General features: G+C 44.3%; 1 protein-coding gene across 1 annotated transcript in view; it reads right to left on the minus strand.

Annotated features, from left to right (window-relative positions):
- oprl1 (opiate receptor-like 1) overlaps positions 1-21,820 on the minus strand; it is a gene marked incomplete at its 3' end in the record, with an annotated part of 83,803 nt that extends 61,983 nt beyond the window's left edge. Inside the window, exons 1-2 of the mRNA XM_083975350.1 lie at positions 21,653-21,820; positions 9,944-10,157 (exon numbers count right to left, since the gene is read on the minus strand). Coding sequence (XP_083831476.1) covers positions 9,944-10,131 — 188 coding nt within the window. The 5' untranslated portion in view covers positions 10,132-10,157; positions 21,653-21,820. The remainder of the gene's footprint in view (positions 1-9,943; positions 10,158-21,652) is intronic.
- Positions 21,821-22,091: the final 271 nt, after the last annotated feature.

The raw sequence follows: 22,091 nt of genomic DNA on the forward strand, positions 1-22,091 counted from the left end.
AAATATTGACCTTTTGCTCCTCCTCCCCGTTCCTTCGGGCCGCTCGCTTCTTGCTCCGCTCGTCCACACCCAGAGCTGACATCAGCACCATGCCGACGTAGCTGGGAAGCCCCTGCACCCAACCTCCACGGGAAACAACCATGCTGCCAGCCCTGGTCTCTGCAGTCCTGGATAAGGGGCTGGTACTTTAAAGTCCCCCCCCCTCCCTCCCGTGACCCTTTCTGGTTATTTTAAAACATTCTCTGTGGTCTTTAAATTGTGATTATGAAGTCTTTAGCCAAAAGCACAAAACCTGTGCCATTTCCCAGAGCTCTCTTTCTACACAGCACCAGCAGCTCATTAGCAATGCACCTCTGGAGGGGGGGGGGGGGGGGGGGGGGGGGGGGGGGGCTCTGCTCTGCACCCGCCCAGCCACCCCACCCCCCCGCTCGCTGACAGATGGACATTGTACATTGACAGATTCAGCGCGTTTAGCGTAAAACTGCACACTGGAACCTACCCTCTTTTATTTTATTTTTTTGTGTATAGTGTATTGATTACATGTAGGGGTGCGCTCCCCGGTTTTGTTGTTTTTGTGTTATTGCTTCCACCTGGAATGGTTTGGGTCCGTGGGAGAAAGCTCCAGAAGGGCAGTATGTACAACATCATTGTATCCTTGACAAACTGGGTTAATGTATGTGTGAAGTGGTGATGGAGGTCTGCCTTTCTGAATTAAAAGAGAATTAAAAAAAAACAACAAAAAAAACTCCACACTGGGATTCGCTCCCAGACTGGAACATAGTCCTTGCTCACGGCGCAAGCTGCTCTACCACTTCACCTCTGAGTAGTAGTACTATGTAGTAGTAGTATTACCATATCTTGCTGCTACCAGGTGAGCTATACCTGTTATACATTGACAGCTCCACCGAGCTGTGAAGTCTTTCACCTCTGAGCCAGATGCAGAGCGGGGCGGGAGCTTGTAGCACTAGTGTAGTAGTAGTATAGTAGTAGTGTAGTAGTAGTAGTGTAGTAGTAGTAGTAGTAGTATAGTATAGTACCCTCCCCTGGAGCTGTGACACGTCAGCTCCAGTCTCCCTGAAACTGCCAGTTTGCGTCTGCCATTGGTTCACAGCAGTTTGAAGGCTCCATCATCTGCAGCAGATGTTTGTGAGCAGACATGGTCGTCGTCAGATTCAGATTTAGGTTCTGTTTATAATTGAGCTCATGCATTCAGTCAAATGATTCTCCTTTGTTCACATTTACACGTGGTTGTTGTCTCGCTCCGTCTGCTCAAAACAATTCAGTAGAAAAAGAAATATCCTATACAGGAGACTGTGCAATGAGTCTGTCACTCTTTAACCCAGCCAGAACCGGACCAGACCTGAACCAGGAACTAAGTCCAGTTTTATCCCTGAACATCTCTGACCTTTACACTCCTGCTATTTTGCACAAGTCTGCCAGATATTTCCTTCCACTTTAATATGATCAAACTGCAGCTTCAGCAGCACATGAACATGTTGGATTCAACTATGACAGATGTGACATTTGTTTTTGAACCGAGTAATAAAATCTGCAGTGGAATAAGTTTTGACCTCTAACTCCCGTTTGGCTTTGTGCAAACTCTTAAATAAAATCATCTGTCGAAAAATGGTTTGTTAAAATCCACTTCCACTCAGATTGAGATAACGAGCTGAGTCTGATCACATTACTACTCTGTTCAAGCAGCCAGAGACTCAGAGGAACATACAGCTGGAGGAAGAGAAGAGAAGAGAAGAGAACAGAAGAGAAGAGAAGAGAAGAGAAACAGCAAATGAGAGCAGTTTGGGGATTTCTCTGAGAGCAGCAAGAGGATGAAAAAGGACAAATATTAATGTAATTATAATAACAAATTATATAAAGTGGATTACGATGACCACTTACGCTGATGGCTCGGCTTTAATTCAATCAATTCACTTGATTTTCGACCTTGTGTCCTAAATCAGACTTCAATATGAAACACAAGCAGAAGACGAGTCCAGATGAAACCGCTGAGATCTCACATCGCTGCTTCCTCCGGTCATCTACAACCAGCAGCATCTGTTCTAACACGATCCCACATGTTTCCCATCCACTCTCAGACCATGAGAAATGTCCAACAGCAGCAGTCTCTTCTCTCTGTGGTGAGCTAATGAAACTAATGAAAAGTTGAATTTACAGTTCTAACCAGTTGAAGACATCACATTAAACCAAGCTCATTTTTTAGGCCTTTTCTCGAAAATTGCATATCAATAATAAAATGAGTATATCTCTGCAACCACATGGTCTATTTGAATACTTTTGGTGTCATAGTAAAGGGAAGAAAATTAGGAATTGCTGAGATGTGTAAATTTCAGTATATCTGTTACTGGTGAAGAGTAAATGAAGATGACAAAAATTAATAAAATTAATATTCGCCTAAAAAAAAATCATATTTTTGATGAGTGCCCTTTAGAATAATACTGATGAAGCTCAAACTCTCTATAAAATCATTGTACAACATATGAACATTGTCTCTGCAGTGGTTGATTCTGATTAATTGAAGCAGGACAAAATTATTGAGATTTTACTACAAAATATTCAGGCGAACTTTCCAAAATGTCCATTTTTGGCCACAGCTTGGAACCACCTGCCACTATAAACTATTGTTTAATATTTATTTTCACACAATTTGCATAAACTAACTGAAAATGAATCAACCAGGACTGAATAAGAATTGCATTCCTAAAGCACAACACTCCACCATGTTCATCTCGACCATGTTCAGCTGCAGGTGTCCCCCGGGGGGCCGTTTTGGGCCCAACCCTATTTTCCTCAGATATGTTGCCATATATAAGGACCCAGTTGTGTTTGTTGTAATTGTGAAGCACATTGGTTAAAGGTGCATAAAATATAAATAACTATAATAAAGCTTGACCTGACTTGACTTGAATATCTGTTTGAACACAATGGGTTGAATCTTTAGTTTTTTGTCTCTTTGGAGATCACTGACATTAAGTATTTGTTAAATTGATTTAAATGAATGAATGTGTATCAATAAGAAACTGGTTCAGCTGTGTCATGTCATGTATCTACTGGCTCTAAATACATTACATCTATAAAACACATCATGTGAGTGTATTTCTTCAAACTAACACAGAAACAGGCAAACAGAGATGATTTATATATATAGTATATTAGCCTAGATCTATATTCATCAGCCAGGAGCTAGAGGAGGACGGACATGAAGAGCTTCATGTCCTGAGACTGTGTCAGTGTGAAGGTTTGTGTGAGTCACAGAGACAGAGTCATGTGACACACAGGTTTTAATTGGTGCCTGTTAAAACTCACAAATACACACACACACACACACACACACACACACACACACACACACACACACACACACACACACTCTGTTGTCGGTACGAGCGATTCACTGGCAGTAAATGGCCTCATCATAATTCACAGGCGGCATTAGGGAGGAGGAAGACACAGTCATTACCCTGTAGTACACACACACACACACACACACACACACACAGACTTACACGCACCAACACACACACACACACACACACACACACACACACACACACACACACACACACACACAGCAACACCAGGAGCTACAAACAGATGAGAGGAAACAGACTTTTCTCTGTTTTGGTTTTGATAAGATCAAATATCAACTGTTGTGTTGTTCAGCTTCTCAGAGCTGATTAATGACTTCCACACACACACACACACACACACACACACACACACACACACACACACACACACACACACACACACACACACACACACACACACACACACACACACACACACACGTAGCCTTATGATTCTTCTTTTATATCTACATATGACAAGGGTCTTTAGGGCTTTAGAGAGCGTCGCCGTCTTGCGCCGCCATGTTTGTACGGCAGCCTGAAGGGAAAATCCAGCCAATCAGAGAGCAGGTTCATGAGTAAACCAACGAAGATGAAGACGGAGGAGGAACCAGCAGAGAGAATCAGTCGTTAGTTGGTGGAGAAAAGGGAGAAATCTTTGAGTTATAAACCTGAGAGTTTGTGAATGGAGTTTGGTCCTCGGAGGCCACCGTCACAAAAGAGTGATTTTCTGTCTCTGCACCGGTCTCACATTTACTGTAGGCTTACTGTGACAAAACAGTAGCTCCTATCAGAAAACACAGATCAACGTTGCTCTAAGGTCTTCCTGAAAATTTTGGTACGATTTGGTGTTTCTACAGTAAATATTTTGGCGACGCTGGCAGTTTTAAAACATCAGGCCGTTCTGCTTCTCTCAGAAAATATTTGTATTGGAGTCTATGAGGAGCAGAGACAGACGTGGCCGCACTCAGAGGCTCAGAGTTTAAATTCTGTAAGTCTCTCTGATATTTTGAGCACATGGTGAGAGACAGAACAAGTTTGTCTACAAATTTGGAAAAAATTATGTGTGTAGAGTGTAAATTGTGGCCGTTTGGAGTTTGGAAAGAGAAATAATCTGGAGTTTTTCTGGCATCTCTCCCACTCTAACCGATGATGTCACCCACTCTGACACGAACATTCCGTCCAATACACACCCATTATAATCTCATAATTTCTCCAAAAATGATCATGGTCATTGATCAGGGATTGATCAAAAACTATATGACCTATCAAAACGTGGAGTAATACGCCAATACACAAGACTTGTGTCTACTGTTTAAAGTTTAAATGGAGTCTCTAGGTGAAAGTATGCCTGAGCAGTAGACAGTACGAAAAGTCCAACGATTTGTTCGCTTTTTGACCTCCTCCCATTCATTCTCTATGAGATGTTTTTACGTATTCTTTTAAAGGGACCAGTGCTCGGTGCCGTTGCCCCGTGGCCCCGTGGCCCCAACTAGAGACTGATTCACTCTGTCAACATGTTGATTCACCAACGAGTTCAAACACAATCAAACACATCAATAATTCATCAATAATCAGTTTGTGTCCTGATTCACTCATTAAATCCTCAGATTCTGTCAAAGTCACGATGCTGCAGATTAATGTGTGTGTGTGTGTGTGTGTGTGTGTGTGTGTGTGTGTGTGTGTGTGTGTGTGTGTGTGTGTGTGTGTGTGTGTGTGTGTGTGACAGATGAAGGAAGAGACTCATGAATAAACAGATTTCATCAGGGGGATGATAATGATGTCACACACACACACACACGGCAGCAGGCGACCAATCAGAAGCTATTTAACTACAATAAACTAAGAGAAGAAAAGTCTCCTCCCTCCTTCCAGCTTCTGTTTTGAACTATGAGCCAATCAGAGTTCAGTTCTAAACCAATCAGAGTTCAGTTCTGAGTCAATCAGAGCTCAGCAGCTCTGAGCCAATCAGAGCTAAGTTCTAAACCAATCAGAGCTCAGCCTCAGCCTCAGGTGTGTGTGATGCTGCTCCACCTGTCTCCTTCCTCACAGCTTCATCCCTCCTCTTTCCTCCACTTGCATCCTTTCCTTCACTCCTTCTCTCCTTCTCTCCTTCCCTTCTTGTTTTTCACATCCAATACATAAACATACATATATATATACACATATATGTACATGTAAGATACGAGTCTGTCCCAGGTAATTACCCACAATCCATCACTGTGAGAGCAGCTGGTGGAACTGACCTGAGATCAGTCTGAGAGGAGCTCTGCTCTTCATAAACTCTGATTCATGATCTAAGTGAAGGATTAGTTCTGCATGGCTTCTGCTGGTTCCCGTGCTCTGGTGCCGGACTTGGGTTGCTATGGTAACAGCACTAAATAGGAGGAGTGTATCGCTGCAGTCGTTTCTACAGTTACAAGATGTTGCTTCATTATGAATGAAAGGTGGAGGAACTTAGAAGCTGCAGAGCTTCAGCTGCACCTTTAAATCTGTCATTTATGAACTAAGTCTGAACTGAGGAATGTGACTGAAGCTTGACTAGAAATAATTGGTGCACAAGATCAACTAAACTAAACTAACAGAAACTAAACTAACTAAACTAAACTGAACCAAACCAAACCAAACCTAAACCAACCTAAACTAAACTAACTAAACTAAACTAAACCAAACCAAACCAAACCAAACCTAAACCAACCTAAACTAAACTAAACTAAACTAAACCAAACCTAAACCAACCTAAACTAAACTAACCAAACCAAACTAAACCAAACTAAACTAAACTAAACTAAACTAAACCAAACCAAACCAAACCAACTAAACTTAGCTAAACTAAACTAAACTTAGCTCAACTAAACTAAACTAAAGTTAACTTAGCTAAACTAAACTAAACTTAGCTAAACTAAACTAAACCAAACCAAACCAAACCAAACCAAACTAAACTAAAGTAAACTAAAGTAAACTTAGCTAAACTAAACTAAACCAAACCAAACCAAACCTAAACCAACCTAAACTAAACTAAACTAAACTAAACCAAACCAAACAAAACTAAACTAAACTAAACTAAACTTAGCTAAACTAAACTAAACTAAACTTAGCTAAACTAAACTAAACTAAACTAAACTAAACTTAGCTAAACTAAACGTAGCTAAACTAAACTAAACTAAACTTAGCTAAACTAAACTAAACTAAACTAAACTAAACTAAACTTAGCTAAACTAAACTAAACTTAGCTAAACTAAACTAAACTAAACTTAGCTAAACTAAACTAAACTAAACTTAGCTAAACTAACCCTAACTAAACTAAACTAAACTAAACTTAGCTAAACTAAACTAAACTAAACTAAACTTAGCTAAACTAAACTAAACTTAGCTAAACTAAACTAAACTTTGCTAAACTAAACTAAACTAAACTAAACTTAGCTAAACTAACCCTAACTAAACTAAACTAAACTAAACTTAGCTAAACTAAACTAAACTAAACTAAACTTAGCTAAACTAAACTAAACTTAGCTAAACTAAACTAAACTAAACTAAACTAAACTAAACTTAGCTAAACTAAACTAAACTTAGCTAAACTAAACTAAACTAAACTAAACTAAACTAAACTAAACTAAACTTAGCTAAACCAAACCAAACCAAACTAAACTAAACTAAACTAAACCAAACTAAACTAAACCAAACTAAACTAACCTGCTGCTTAAAGTCTCTGATGGTCAAACAACAGTTTGGATGTTTCTGTGATTCTCATTTCCTGTTTTATTTGATCATTAGCATCATACACTCAACTAGTGGTTATTTAGTACATACTGTATATATATATTATATTATATATTATATACACAGAGTGGTTTGTAGCCTGCTGCTGTCTGAGGACGGAGCAGAAGCTCCATCTTCACCCAGAGAACAGGGAAGGCCACGTTACCACGGCGATGCAACACCTGTATGTGTGTGTGTGTGTGTGTGTGTGTGTGTGTGTGTGTGTGCAGCAGCAGCAGCAGCACTGAGAGTTTAACAATAAGTTTAACTTCAGTGTGTTTACATCTGTAGAACCAGATGTGCATACAGCTGCAGTGACTGTAGCTGACTCTGGGTTGCTATGGCAACAGGCTGCTGGTCCATATGGAAGCGGCTTGACGTGCTCATAGTGCAGAGTTGAGCTGCATCAAGCTGTGTTTGTTTCTATTTCTATTTCATTTGTGAACATTTTAGTCATCGACATTAAAAACTATTTCTCTCTTTGGTGGTGAAATAAGAGAAAAAGGGAAAAAACAGAATCCCCCCAAAAAATCAAAACGGAAAAAATGGAATTTGGGAAAAAAATGAATCAGATGTTATGTTTTAGGGCAGTGATCATCAACTGGCGGCCCGCGGGCCGAATCCGGCCCGCTGAACCTTCCAATCCGGCCCGCGACTGAGTTCTGACAAGTAGCTATTATATTATATTTCTCGGTCTCCGTTTTTGTGCGCCTGTAAGTCAATGCGCTGGGATAAGGAAACGCCGCGGTACCCAAAGCACCGTGCATTAAACTTTAGGGAGCTGGACTGCAGGATTTTCCCTGCCTGTCTGCAGAGGCGAGCTGCCGCCACTTTGGTTGAACCGGGTGTAGCGTCTTTTGCGCACTCAAACCAATTCAGTGTAGCTGCGTGTCATGCACGCTCACAACCCAAAAACGATGCGGTAGCAGCGCGTGTTTGATGCCACGCGGTTGTTTTTTTGTGCACGTCCTGGCGCACAGCTGCACGGACCTGCTTCTCCCTCCGGTTTTGTGTCCCGGTTCCCCCTCGGCCTGCGTCTCTCCTGTGAGCTCTGCCTGTGTGTGGAAAAACGTCTCCTCCGAGATGTAGAATGTGTATTATGTGTACTATAGAAGAGAAACACTACTGACAACTCAGGACTACTGACTTGTATCATCAGAACCGTACGTCAGCCTCCTTTCATATTTAGGATGAAAATCACAGGGCAAGTCAGCTGTAAAGCTCCAGCATGTGGGAGCATCTGAAAGTCCAGCTGTCAAGACTTTTCAATTTATATCATACCAAACACCAAAGATATGTATAAATGAAAATGATGAGCTTACGGGTAAAATAGAATATAAACAAATAAATTATTAGGCAAAAAGGTGAATTTAATTTCAATCTCGGCCTATTTGAATGTCCGGCCCCCAAGGTGTCTGTTGAGAAAGATTCTGGCCCTTCAACAAATATAGTTGATGAGCCCTGTTTTAGGGTTATATGGTTATTATGGTCCTAGACACAGAGATAGAGGGTGTAACAGAGGAAACTGCTGCTGCTGCTGAACCGTTCAGATAAAAACCATGAGCACAGGAATGTGAGAGAGGAACACGTGAATCATGTGATTAGATCTTCACACACACACACACACACACACACACACACACACACACACACACACACACACACACACACACACACACACACACACACACACACACAGTGTTTGACAAAAAGCTGTTCTGGAATCTGTTGTTCAGAAACTGATCCATGGGACGATGACGGTGAGGAGAGAGAGATGTTTCTGTCCACGGCAAACACACAACCAGAGTCCAGAGTATCACAACAACAACAGCTGAGTCACACACACACACACACAGTGTGTTGGTCCAACAGACCTGAGCTGACAGCAGCTTCCCACCAGGTCGACCATGAGCGCACACACTCACACTCACAACAGCCACGTGTCCAATCAGATCCACAGGGCACACACACACACACACACACACACACACACACACACACACACACACACACACACACACACACACACACACACACACACACACACACACAGTGAACACATGACACACACATGAGCAGACAGCTGCTTCCAGCTTAGAGACAAACATCTCCACATGGAGCTGCTGCTCTGAGATCAGTTCTAACGCTGCAGCAGCAAACTGCAACAACTCTACATCTCACCAAGAATATCTGTCTTCTTTCTAGTCAAAATGTCTCATTTCTAGTCAAAACAAACCTCATTCTACTTAAAATAAGTCGATGTATACATATACATACATAGTTATACATAAAAAAGTAGCTTGTTTTTAACACTTTCTACTTATTTCAAGTGAAAATTAGTTTGAAACAAGTGAAAATGATCTAAAAACAAGCTAATTTGGCCAGGTAAGGCTTCATGCTGTGGTCCCATTGTGTTTTCCAGCTAAAATTCCCAGCTACACTCATCTGCAGGCATCTGATTGCAGAATAGAATAAAAACATTCTAATTCAGTGTGTTCCAACTGAGATTACTCAATGATAGTAGCACTTACAGTGATTCTTTCAGTTTGGGGAAAAACTTCAGAGCGTTACCTTTCAAAAGAGACCAAGCCCATCCATATTCTCCAAACAGTTCAAGAACAGCATTCAATTTACTTTGGGAGGGTTGTAGCGAAGAAGAATTGATATGATAACTCATTGATTCATGACTGACAGTAATTCAGCATCCCAGACAGACCAGCGTCTTTCAGACTGTTGTGTTAACAGACGTCAGAGACCAGCGTCTCTACAGCACCAGACTCATCGTCTCGTCACCGCTGAACCTCCGTCTGTCTCACCTGATGATGACGTACATGACCAGGAAGTTCCCCACCAGGCCGATGACACAGACGATCATGTAGACGACCACGATGGTGACCTTCACGCCGGTCGGCAGCAGCATGTCCGTCTCGTTGTAGGCCGTGAAGTTGTTCTGGAACAGAGAGTCGTTGTAGAGCTCGGCCAGCACGTCTTCAGGGAACTCCATCGTAAAGGTCCCGAGGCTTCAGCCTTCTGCCTGGAGGAGGAAGAGACAACGTAGTTAAAACACACTGAACCAGAGAACTCCATCGTAGAGGTCCCGAGGCTTCAGCCTTCTGCCTGGAGGAGGAAGAAACAACTAGTTAAAACACACTGAACCAGAGCAGCACGTCTTCAGGGAACTCCATCTCCTCAGAGGTCCAGAGGCTTCAGTCGCCTGGAGGAGGAAGAGACAACGTAGTTAACACACACTGAACCAGAGAACTCCATCTCCTCAGAGGCCCCGAGGCTTCAGCCGCCTGAAGGAGGAAGAAGAGACAACGTAGTTAACACACACTGAACCAGAGCAGCACGTCTTCAGGGAACTCCATCTCCTCAGAGGCCCCGAGGCTTCAGCCTTCTGCCTGGAGGAAGAAGAGACAACGTAGTTAAAACACAAAGGAACCAGAGCAGCACGTCTTCAGGGAACTCCATCTCCTCAGAGGCCCGAGGCTTCAGCCTTCTGCCTGGAGGAAGAAGAGACAACGTAGTTAACACACACTGAACCAGAGCAGCACGTCTTCAGGGAACTCCATCGTAAAGGTCCCGAGGCTTCAGCCGCCTGGAGGAAGAAGAAACAACTGGTTAACACACACTGAACCAGAGAACTCCATCTCCTCAGAGGTCCCGAGGCTTCAGCCTTCTGCCTGAAGGAGGAAGAGACAACGTAGTTAAAACACAAAGGAACCAGAGCAGCACGTCTTCAGGGAACTCCATCTCCTCAGAGGCCCCGAGGCTTCAGCCGCCTGGAGGAGGAAGAAACAACCTACTAGTTAACACACAAAGGAACCAGAGTTTCATCAGATCACAGCAGCTTAGTTGTAGTTTTCTTGTCGATGTCTAAGCTGCAGGAAGAAAACGACTTGGAGTACGACCCACAGCTAGAGAAGAGAGAATGTTAACATGATGAGGACTGATTTTATTTCTCCATAACAACCGACCAACTCTACATTATCCCGCTTATTACACGGTGTAGGAGTGAAATAATTAATATGAAGCATAATGTTGATCAAAATACGACTTTCATCGATTTATAAAGCATCATTTAGTGAATCTGCCAGTCCGGTCACGTCGGCCCGGTCGTACATTTGAAGCCTTTGATAATCAACCAGTGGATGGATGGATTATTATGTGTTACAGTGTGTGTATTGTGTGTAGTCGTATCTGTCAGAAAGAGATTACAGGTTACAGGTGCGTTTGAGTCGCGGTGCCGCCGAGACGAGAGGAGAGCTGACACCGGGCCAGTCAGCCGTTGCTATGGAGTCCCTAGCAACGGTCCGCTCAGCGGTGCTCTATCGAGAAATAAACACAGCAGAATATTGGTGATTGGCCAATCAGAATCCAGTATTCAACAGAGCCGTGTTCTAATTATATTTCTATTTGCGTTTCCTTGATGAAAGGTGTCGTCTGCAGCAGAGTTCCTGCACCAGGGAAGACGCCGCTCTTTGCTGGAAAGATCGCAGGTTTGAACCCTGACACATGTGGCCTCTCAGTGGATCTGCTGAGTCCAGCGGACTGTGACACTGTGACAGCCTGAGTCTGCTGCAGCAGTGGAGCAGAGAGAGACACTGGAGGAGCTCTGGCTGGTTTTCAGCCAATTCTCCCTCCAACTAGTTACTAGTCACTGGTTTAAAGGGATATTCCGGCGTAAGTTTAAGCCATGGTCCAACGCACCGTAACACCGAGTTAGACCCCCCCTGGAGAGATGAAGTCTGCTAACCGCTAGCTTCTCTAGCTGTAGCAACTTTAGCAATGACCGCACCATAACAAACAGTCTATTGATCCACTATCCACCGATCAAAAAGCCACTTACAGCCACAAATAATGCTCAGAACAGCACCAAACGTCATCAACAGTACAAACAGGGTCCCATCCCATAATACGAGGCATCAAACATCTGTTAGTTTAGCCTGGTTTCTATTGAAAAGAGACGAAAACAACTCACCCAATCTGCTCCAGTTATACGCTATGCAGCAACTTTCTGTGTCCAGCACAGAGTCCAGGCACTGACAACACACGTCTGAGGCCGACTGGCAGCACAAACATCTGGTTTCAGCACAAACATCTGGTTTCAGCACAATCATCTGGTTTCAGCACAAACATCTGGTTTCAGCAGCCACCGACAGCACAAACATCTGGTTTCAGCACAAACATCTGGTTTCAGCAGCCACCGACAGCACAAACATCTGGTTTCAGCACAGACATCTGGTTTCAGCGGCCACCGACAGGCAGTGACCACCACACTGACCACTTGATTCCCCCAGGTCCTATCTGTGATGTCTGCTTGTTGTAGCCATGGTTACAGGTAGTCAGCTGTTGTAGCCATGGTTACAGGTAGTCAGCTGGCGTGGAGGCGATTACCGAGTGAAGTAGAGTCCCGCAGCTCAAGGATGAATGTGTGTGTATTACTCCATATAATGCAGCTAAGTTCCTGTGTATCTTGCCTATCAGTTATAAAAGTTATTATTAAGTGTTCACAAGGAAATGAACGGAGAGAATCACGTAAACAAGCGCGAGATTAGACGCAACGTCTAATATCGTCTAACGTGACCGACGCCGTTCGTTGCCAAGAGACTGTCTGTAATTTAGTGAAGGAAACATCACGGACACGGCTGAGTTTATGGAGTTTGAGAACAACAACGACTGGTTTCATTTCGATGGGCGCCACTATCAGTTTGAGACCGAGTTTACTGAAGACGAGCTGAAGGAAATGGAGGCTAAAAGTGACAGAGGGAGAGAGCCGGTGGAGTCTATGTGCTGGACCTGGGGGAATCAAGTGGTCAGTGTGGTGGTCACTGCCTGTCGGTGGCCACTGAAACCAGATGTCTGTGCTGAAACCAGATGTTTGTGCTGAAACCAGATGTTTGTGCTGTCGGTGGCTGCTGAAACCAGATGTTTGTGCTGAAACCAGATGTTTGTGCTGTCGGTGGCTGCTGAAACCAGATGTTTGTGCTGAAACCAGATGAATGTGCTGAAACCAGATGTTTATGCTGAAACCAGATGTTTGTGCTGAAACCAGATGTTTATGCTGAAACCAGATGAATGTGCTGAAACCAGATGTCTGTGCTGAAACCAGATGAATGTGCTGAAACCAGATGTCTGTGCTGAAACCAGATGAATGTGCTGAAACCAGATGTCTGTGCTGAAACCAGATGTTTGTGCTGAAACCAGATGTTTGTGCTGCCAGTGGCCGCTGAAACCAGATGTCTGTGCTGAAACCAGATGTTTGTGCTGAAACCAGATGTCTGTGCTGAAACCAGATGTTTGTGCTGAAACCAGATGAATGTGCTGAAACCAGATGTTTGTGCTGAAACCAGATGTTTGTGCTGAAACCAGATGTCTGTGCTGAAACCAGATGTCTGTGCTGCCAGTGGCCGCTGAAACCAGATGTTTGTGCTGAAATCAGATGTTTTGCTGAAACCAGATGATTGTGCTGAAACCAGATGTCTGTGCTGAAACCAGATGTTTGTGCTGAAACCAGATGTCTGTGCTGAAACCAGATGTTTGTGCTGAAACCAGATGTTTGTGCTGCCAGTCGGCCTCAGACGTGTGTTGTCTGTGCCTGGACTCTATGCTGGACACGGAAAGTTGCTGCATAGCGTATAACTGGAGGAGAGTGGGTGAGTTGTTTTCGTCTCTTTCCAATAGAAACCAGGCTAAGCTAACAGATGTCTGATGCCTCGTATTATGGGATGGGACCCTGTTTGTACTGTTGATGACGTTTGATGCTGTTCTGAGCATTATTTGTGGCTGTAAGTGGCTTTTTGATCAGTGGATAGTGGATCCGTAAACTGCGCTGTTTGTTATGGTGCGGTCATTACTAAAGTTGCTACAACTGGAGAAGCTAGCGGTTAGCAGACTTCATCTCTCGAGGGGGGGTCTAACTCGGTGTTACGGTGCGTTGGACCATGGGTTAAACTTACGCCGGAATATCCCTTTAACCAGCACTAGGACTAAGAGACGCTAGGTGGAAAGCAGAGAGCCTCCACTCTCCCTCCAACTAGTTACTAGTCAGTGGTTTAACCAGCACTAGGACCAACTAGTTACTAGTCAGTGGTTTAACCAGCACTAGGACCAACTAGTTACTAGTCACTAGTTTAACCAGCACTATGACCAACTAGTTACTAGTCAGTGGTTTAACCAGCACTAGGACCAACTAGTTACTAGTCACTAGTTTAACCAGCACTAGGACCAACTAGTTACTAGTCAGTGGTTTAACCAGCACTAGGACAAACTAGTTACTAGTCAGTGGTTTAACCAGCACTAGGACTCTGCATAGTTCCTCTTTAACGTCTTCTCTGATCGTCTGAGCAGCGTTCCTAACCGCTCTGTCAGACAGAAACAACCGGCCGTAGAAGGCAGCGACTGACCAATCAGAAAGCAGCGACTGACCAATCAGAAAGCAGCGACTGACCAATCAGAAAGCAGCGACTGACCAATCAGAAAGCAGCGTTCAGTAGAGCTGTGTAATAAACAGAAACAACCGGCCGTAGAAGGCAGCGACTGACCAATCAGAAAGCAGCGTTCAGTAGAGCTGTGTAATAAACAGAAACAACCGGCCGTAGAAGGCAGCGACTGACCAATCAGAAAGCAGCGTTCGGTAGAGCTGTGTAATAAACAGAAACAACCGGCCGTAGAAGGCAGCGACTGACCAATCAGAAAGCAGCGTTCGGTAGAGCTGTGTAATAAACAGAAACAACCGGCCGTAGAAGGCAGCGACTGACCAATCAGAAAGCAGCATTCGGTAGAGCTGTGTAATAAACAGAAACAACTGACCGTAGAAGGCAGCGACTGACCAATCAGAAAGCAGCATTCAGTAGAGCTGTGTAATAAACAGAAACAACTGACCGTAGAAGGCAGCGACTGACCAATCAGAAAGCAGCGTTCAGTAGAGCTGTGTAATAAACAGAAACAACCGGCCGTAGAAGGCAGCGACTGACCAATCAGAAAGCAGCGTTCAGTAGAGCTGTGTAATAGATCTACATCAGTGTGGAGCCTCTAACCTGCAGTCTGGTGCAGCTCAGACTGTTTCTCTGCAACAGCCTCAGACTGCAGCAGCAGCAGCAGCAGCAACACGTCAACACGCTGCCCCCCCCGCCCCACCGCCTCATCATGAATATTCATCACATCAGATAAAAACACCACAGTAACTCTGCAGCGCTGCTGAACGTCCCTGAGGCTCACACACACACACACACACACACACACGGTTATATATGTCTCTCTCTCTGTCTGTTTACACACCATCCGTTCTGACTCTGCCTTTTGTTTTCCAGGTTCAATCTCCATTGCAGCTGCACCAGCGTGTGTGTGTGTGTGTGTGTGTGTGTGTGTGTGTGTGTGTGTGTGTGTGTGTGTGTGTGTGTGTGTGTGTGTGTGTGTGTGTGTGTGTGTGTTGGCAGCCTGAGCGTTGATGAATAGTTGTTAAACTCAGAGCTGTGGTGTGTGTCCATGTAAGGCTGCGGTGCCATCTGGGTGGGCCGCCCCCCCCACTAAGACTCTGATGGATCTGATCTCTGGTCTGTTACAGCAACAGAAGCAGCTGCTGCACGTCTTATTACAGAGGAACACGTTAGGATTTACACCTTAAAGGAGAATTACGGTCTTTTTTTACCCTAAATCGTTGTCCTGATGGTAGGGCTGCCCCCAAATAGTCGACCAAGCACTGGTCGACCAAAAAATCATTAGCCGACCAAGATTTCATTGGTTGATTGGTCGCAGGAAAAAATAACAACATTTGGAGCCGTTTCTTGTCAAAATTAAGTCAAAATCAATATGACTGAACTGTATGTGAAAGGCTATGGGGCTTTTAATTTGAAGGGCCAGATACCAGGAAGTTGTGACACTCACTCGCTGTCAGTTTTTTTGTTGTTGTTGTGGTCACACGGCACGGCGGGTCCCTACTTTTTTTTTTTTTTTAGACGGACTGGTCTGGAGACCCCGGCGACACGGCTGTTTTCGGGTTATTAGCAATTAGCGATTAGCGATTAGCGATTAGCGGTGCTGTCTGAGCCCCGGTCCCGTCCCACAGCGCTCACTGGCGGTCAGTCTCACAGTCACGGAGCAGAGACATGATAGTCCCCGCTGCAGTCAGAGACCCGCACCGCATCACCGCCTCCCCCCCGTCTTCAGCCTGAGCTCAGTCACTACCTTCCACATCTACTGTGTTTATTGGTGATGATAAACGGGCGTACTGCCGGTAAGAACAGTAAAACTAGACCGCCTTGTTGAATCTGGGACCCAACAACACCCAGCATTTCTCAACACAACTGCAGGCAAAAAAAAAAAAAAAAAGGAAAAAGAAAGCCAGCAGCAACACTGGTTTTGAGACAGGTAGTAACTGTTAACATTAATCAACGTTCATAAGCTGTGGTGTGTGTGTGAGTGTCTATGGCGGAACGTGTCCGACGCATGGATCTATACATCCATGGTCCGACGGGGGGGGGGGGGGGGATGAAGGAATGTGTAAAACAACGCTAACCCATGGGGGCAATTCTTTGAACCACAACAAACAGTCAGAAAACAATCAGATATCTCTGGTAAATGACACCACTGAACTCATACAGTCGCTCTGCCATCTTGTTGATGACAGATAAGACTACACAGATATCACCATGGTAACACGGTAGATGATAAATAACCTTATCCACCGCTCCATGGATTGATTTCTCACCGGCTTCGTTGGGGTAGAGGAGCATTCTGGGTAATGTAGAGGAGCATTCTGGGTAATGTAGAGGAGCATTCTGGGTAATGTAGGCAGTGGCACCAAGTTCAATGTGACTGGAGACGAATGCATTGAAAAATAAAACAGGGTTGAATTCAATTGGGCTGCGTGTTACCGTGGCACCGTCAGACGGTCCCATAGCAACGGTCTCTTCAGATAGTCAATCCTCCTAACAACAACCCCATCATAGAGACGATGTCTTCATTGTCCACCATGAGTCTGGCAGATTGAAACACGAGCCAGGACAGTGAAGACATACAGTTACAGTTTTTTGGTTTTAAAGACCAGAGTGTCAGTAATTACAAAAATAAACATGTATTTTGTTGCAGCAAGAGCAGCACAGAGGTATGAAATCTCATCTTCTAGCTGTACTTTCCTCTCTTGCTTTCTCTCGCTCTTCTTCTCCCTGTCTGCATGTGATGTCTGCATGCCATGAGCTGTTGTCATGCTGTATGTCAGACTTCTTACCTGTTTTACTTGTTATTATGGGCTTTTACTGGGTAGACTGTTATGTAAGTTGTGTTTTGAAAGAACTTAATTGTTGCCCCTTTGTTTGTCTTTTAGGTTGCCTTCAACATCTGGCCAGGGACAACGGACTAAAACTAGCCTTGTTGGCTAACTCCGGCCCACTGACAGTTTCTCTTTTAACTCTGTTGACTAGTGGTGCACTGTCCCTATGAAATAAACTAATACATGAAAATGAAATCTCATCCAGCATCAACAGGACTGAGCATGACTGGTTATCCAGCTGAAACCAGGTTGAGCTTCCCTGCAGATGAAGCCTTGTTCCTCAGTGCTGCAGTTCTCATCCAGATGAATGATGAAGCTGAGACAGGTGTTGTGGACGTCTCATGAAGCCTCAGTCAGACTCAGTCAGACTCAGGCTGCTTTACAGAGATGAGCAGATAGTCAGTACGTTAATACGTCCCAACAGTCCCGGTAAACTGTGGAGGAAGATGCATCCTCTGCTTATGTTCAACCTGTCACCGCGCTCACAGTGTTACTACGTAGAAAGTTTCTGCTTTGTCTCTGCAGAGGACACACGAAGCGTCCTCTGATAACTCTGTTTCTATTCCTGCTTCTATCGCAGCAGAATCAGAGGAAACAGTCAGCTTAGCTCTGTCCTCTGTCCCATTAAAACACACAAACATTTCCCTTCACTATGAGACACGGAGAAGAGAGGACATGTGGTCAGGGATCGTCCAGCAGCATGAGCAGAGGTTCAGGTCTGTGTGTTGGGCTGAAAACTGGACTCAACGACGTCCAATCAGCCACGGCCTTCAGTCATTCCAATAAAACACTTTGTCTCATTGTTTCTGTCACTCCTCTGTTCCATCTCTTTCCCGTTTCTCACTGAGTATTCACCAACGAGGGAAACAGCGCCCCTCTAAATGAATGTGTGGTGAAGCACGGTACTGCAGCCTGCAGACTAGTCAGAGGCCCAGTGAATAAAGAGTTATTGACCAATCAGAGGAGGCCAAACTGAGACGAGTCAGGACTAGAGTTGTCACGATACCAGAATGTCACGACTCGATACCAAAACCAGTAAATTTCCACGATTCTTGATACTAATTCAACACTGAGTCAGACTCAACTGGATTCATCACTTCGTGTCTAAGACAGGAAATAAAGGAGCTGCTTTCAGTTCAGGAAGTAGTGGAGCTGCGCATAAAGTCTATTGAAAATTAGTTTGAAACAAGTGAAAACTGTCTAAAAACAAGTTAACTTTTAGGTGATGAGTCTTATTTTAAGTGGAAAGAGATTAGTTTTGACTAGAAATGAGACATTTTGACAAGAAATAAGACAAATATTCTTGGAAAGATTTTGGGTTTTTGCAGTGTAAAACCACATGATTTCAACCTTGGGAGCCTGAACACCACTGAGTTATTGTTGATTCAACACCCAGATGTCTGTTAAAGAGCCTCAGAGAGAGATGTTACCATGGTATGTGTCCTTAATAACTAATGTCATGTGGTTGACATGACAACAACAGTCAGGTTTGGAGAGTCATGAGTCGGGTCGTTGTGTTGCTGCTCGTCGTTGTGTAGGATTAGTTACAAGTGGTTAGTGGTTTCTGCAGAACGCCTCTAACACGCTCTCATCTTAACCAGCACTAACACCAGAAACCACATGGTAGCTCAGTCTGAACCTGATGAAGACCCATGAAGACCATGTCCTGCAGCTGAAAGCTCCACATCCACCATGGAAACACAGACAGTAAAATAAGTATTGAACACAAGTTTCAATCTTTCACGTCAACATCTTTCTCATAAAATATATTTCTAATAGAGCTATAGACGTGACATTTTCACCAGATGTCGGCTTCAACCCAAGTAACGCACACACACAAAGAAATCCAAACATTAATGTCCGTAAATGAACACAGGGAAGAAGTGTTGAACACATGAAGAAAAGGAGCAGAAAGGTTTGGAAAGACGAGAAAGCAGCTGAGTTTGTCATCCTGTCCTATCAGTGCAAAGTAATATCAGCCTGATTGATTTCTCACCACCAAGGTGTCAGACAAGAAGCATTGCATGATGGGTAATAGCAAAGAGCTGTCTAAGAGCTGTCTAAAGACCTACGCAACCTTATTATTACAAAACACACTGGAGGACATTGGTTAAAGGAGCATTTCTAAACTTCTGAGAGTTCCAGTGAGCACCGTTGGAGCCTCATCCAGAAGTAGAAAGAACACGACATCCCATAAACCGGCCACGGCCAGACGCTCCTTGCTGATCTCAGACAGAAGAGTCACAACAATAGTTTATCTTGAGTTTCATGTAATTCTTCGATGATGGGAGTGGAACTTTGTACAAGCCTTCCAGGCTTCGTTCCCTCCTTGCACTGTTTCAACTTGTGCTAAATAAATAAATCAAATCAAATCAAATCAAATCAAAACAATAATCAGAAGGTTTCTCCAACAGTCCAGGACCAGAGAGCTTCAGACAGACCTGGGATCAGCAGGTACAGCTGTTTCACAGAAAACAATCAGTAATGCACTCAACCACCACAGCCTCCATGCACCACACCAAGCCAGACATGGAGGCCACGGAGGCTGAGAGCATTCTAGGGCAGAGGATGTTGTTATGATGGGATGTAAAGCCCTCTGAGACAAACTGTTTGTAAAAACGGGCTATACAGGTAAAACTGCCTTAACTTTACTTATTGGGTAACACTTTACAATAAGGGTCCCTTAATTAACGTTAGTAAGTACATTATTAAGCATTGATATGTAAACTAATGTGTTAATTAATGCTGAGTAATACATATATAATGATAACTAATTACATTATTCAACTTTTAATTTATTAACTAACTTTGAGTAGTAAACATTAATTAACTGCTTACTAATAGGCTACATTATTTAATGTGTTTCCTAACCCTAAGTAATACATAATAATGATTGTTAATATATCTGTAAACAGTTAATTAATGCTTAATAATGTACTAACTAACGTTAATTAAGGGACCCTTATTGTAAAGTGTTACCGGTCGTAGTATTAGAGATAGATAGATAGTAGTTAGTTAGTTAGTTAGTTAGGTTTAGTTGTCTCAAAGAGATTTAAATAGAACCCAACTGGACTTGGTTTTTAGTCTAGAAGACGTTCCAGCTTCATCCTTCATGGGTCTGGTTTAGTCCTCTAGACCAGACAGCTGGACCAGGCTCAGCCTCAGAGGAGCAAGAACTGATGAACATGAGCTGATGAAGGTAACGACGAAGGTAAAGGGGCGGCAGTGGCTCAGGCGGTAGAGCGGGTCGTCCAATAATCAGAGGGTCTGCGGTTCGATTCCCGCTCTGTCCCAGTCTCTGTCGTAGTGTCCTGAGAGGCCAGTTGGGTTAGGTGTCCTGAGACCTGAGACACCTAACCCAACTGGCCTCGTGTGGATGTTATGAATGATCATGGTGGTGGTCGGAGGGAGGGGCCGTTTGGCTGTGGCTACACACGTAGTTTACCACCACTGGTGTGAATGTGGTATGAATGATCATGGTGGTGGTCAGAGGGGATGTGAATGTGTATGAATGAGAATGTGAATGTGTATGAATGAGTAATGGTTACTGTAAAGCGCTTTGGGTACCGGGTTACGGTAGAAAAGTGCTATATAAATGTAATCTATTAAGGTGAAACGTCTTCTAGACTAACAACCAAGTCCAGTTGAGTTGGAGATAAAAACCTGTAGAAGCATCTTCACAAAGTTCAACCAACCAGAGCTACTGGCTGTGATGACGTCATCCTGTTAGGCCCCGCCCCCCAGAATCCCCTCAGCTCATTGGTTCCCTGGAAACACATCTGGAAACACTGGACTGATGATCATTATTAATGTTTTAATGCAGAGTTTGGTCCCTGTTGATCCTCCATAGACACACACACACACACACACACACACACACACACACACACACACACACACACACACACACACACACATCCTCCTATAGCTCTTTGCTGCCAGACGAGATTTCGTTGCATATGTTTTTTGATGCAATGACAACAATAAACTTACTGCACCATAGATGAAAATAAAAAAAACCTGTCACGCACGCGCTGCCTCTCGCCCCGTCAGTGTGTGTGTGTGTGTTGAAGCTCCACACACACACACACTGAGACGCTGCAGAAACACGCAGTGCGCACGAGCTCCGACTCCCGACATGTGCTCGTGCGTGTGCGTGTGCGTGTGTGTGTGTGTGTGTGTGTGTGTGTGTGTGTGTGTGTGTGTGTGTGTGTGTGTGTGTGTGTGTGTGTGTGTGTGTGTGTGTGTGTCTTACCTCCTCAGATCAAGTTGGTGTGTTTCCTCCGCGTTGCTGCGGTGCACGCGCCCTTCACCTGTTTTCTTTACTGTAAAACCGCAGCAGCTCCTCGCGCGCGCCGCTCATCTCCAGGAAGTAGCCGCTGTCCGAGTCCGAATCCCGCGGTCAGTGTGTCCGTTTGTCTGTCGGTGTGTGTGTGTCTCTCTGTGTGTCTGTGTGTGTGTGTCTGTTCCCGGGATGACGAGCGGAGAGAAACCGCTGCTTCACCTCCAGCAGCGGAGAGAGAGAAGAGGAGAGGGGAGGGGAGAGGAGGAGTGTGTGTGTGTGTGTGTGTGTGTGTGTGTGTGTGTGTGTGTGTGTGTGTGTGTGTGTGTGTGTGTGTGTGTGTGTGTGTGTGTGTGTGTGTGTGTGTGTGTGTGTGTGTGTGAGGAGAGATGGGGGGAGAGAGGAGGGAGGG

Source organism: Trachurus trachurus (genome assembly GCF_905171665.1).
Source record: "Trachurus trachurus genome assembly, chromosome: 7".
Classification (NCBI taxonomy): Eukaryota; Metazoa; Chordata; class Actinopteri; order Carangiformes; family Carangidae; genus Trachurus; species Trachurus trachurus.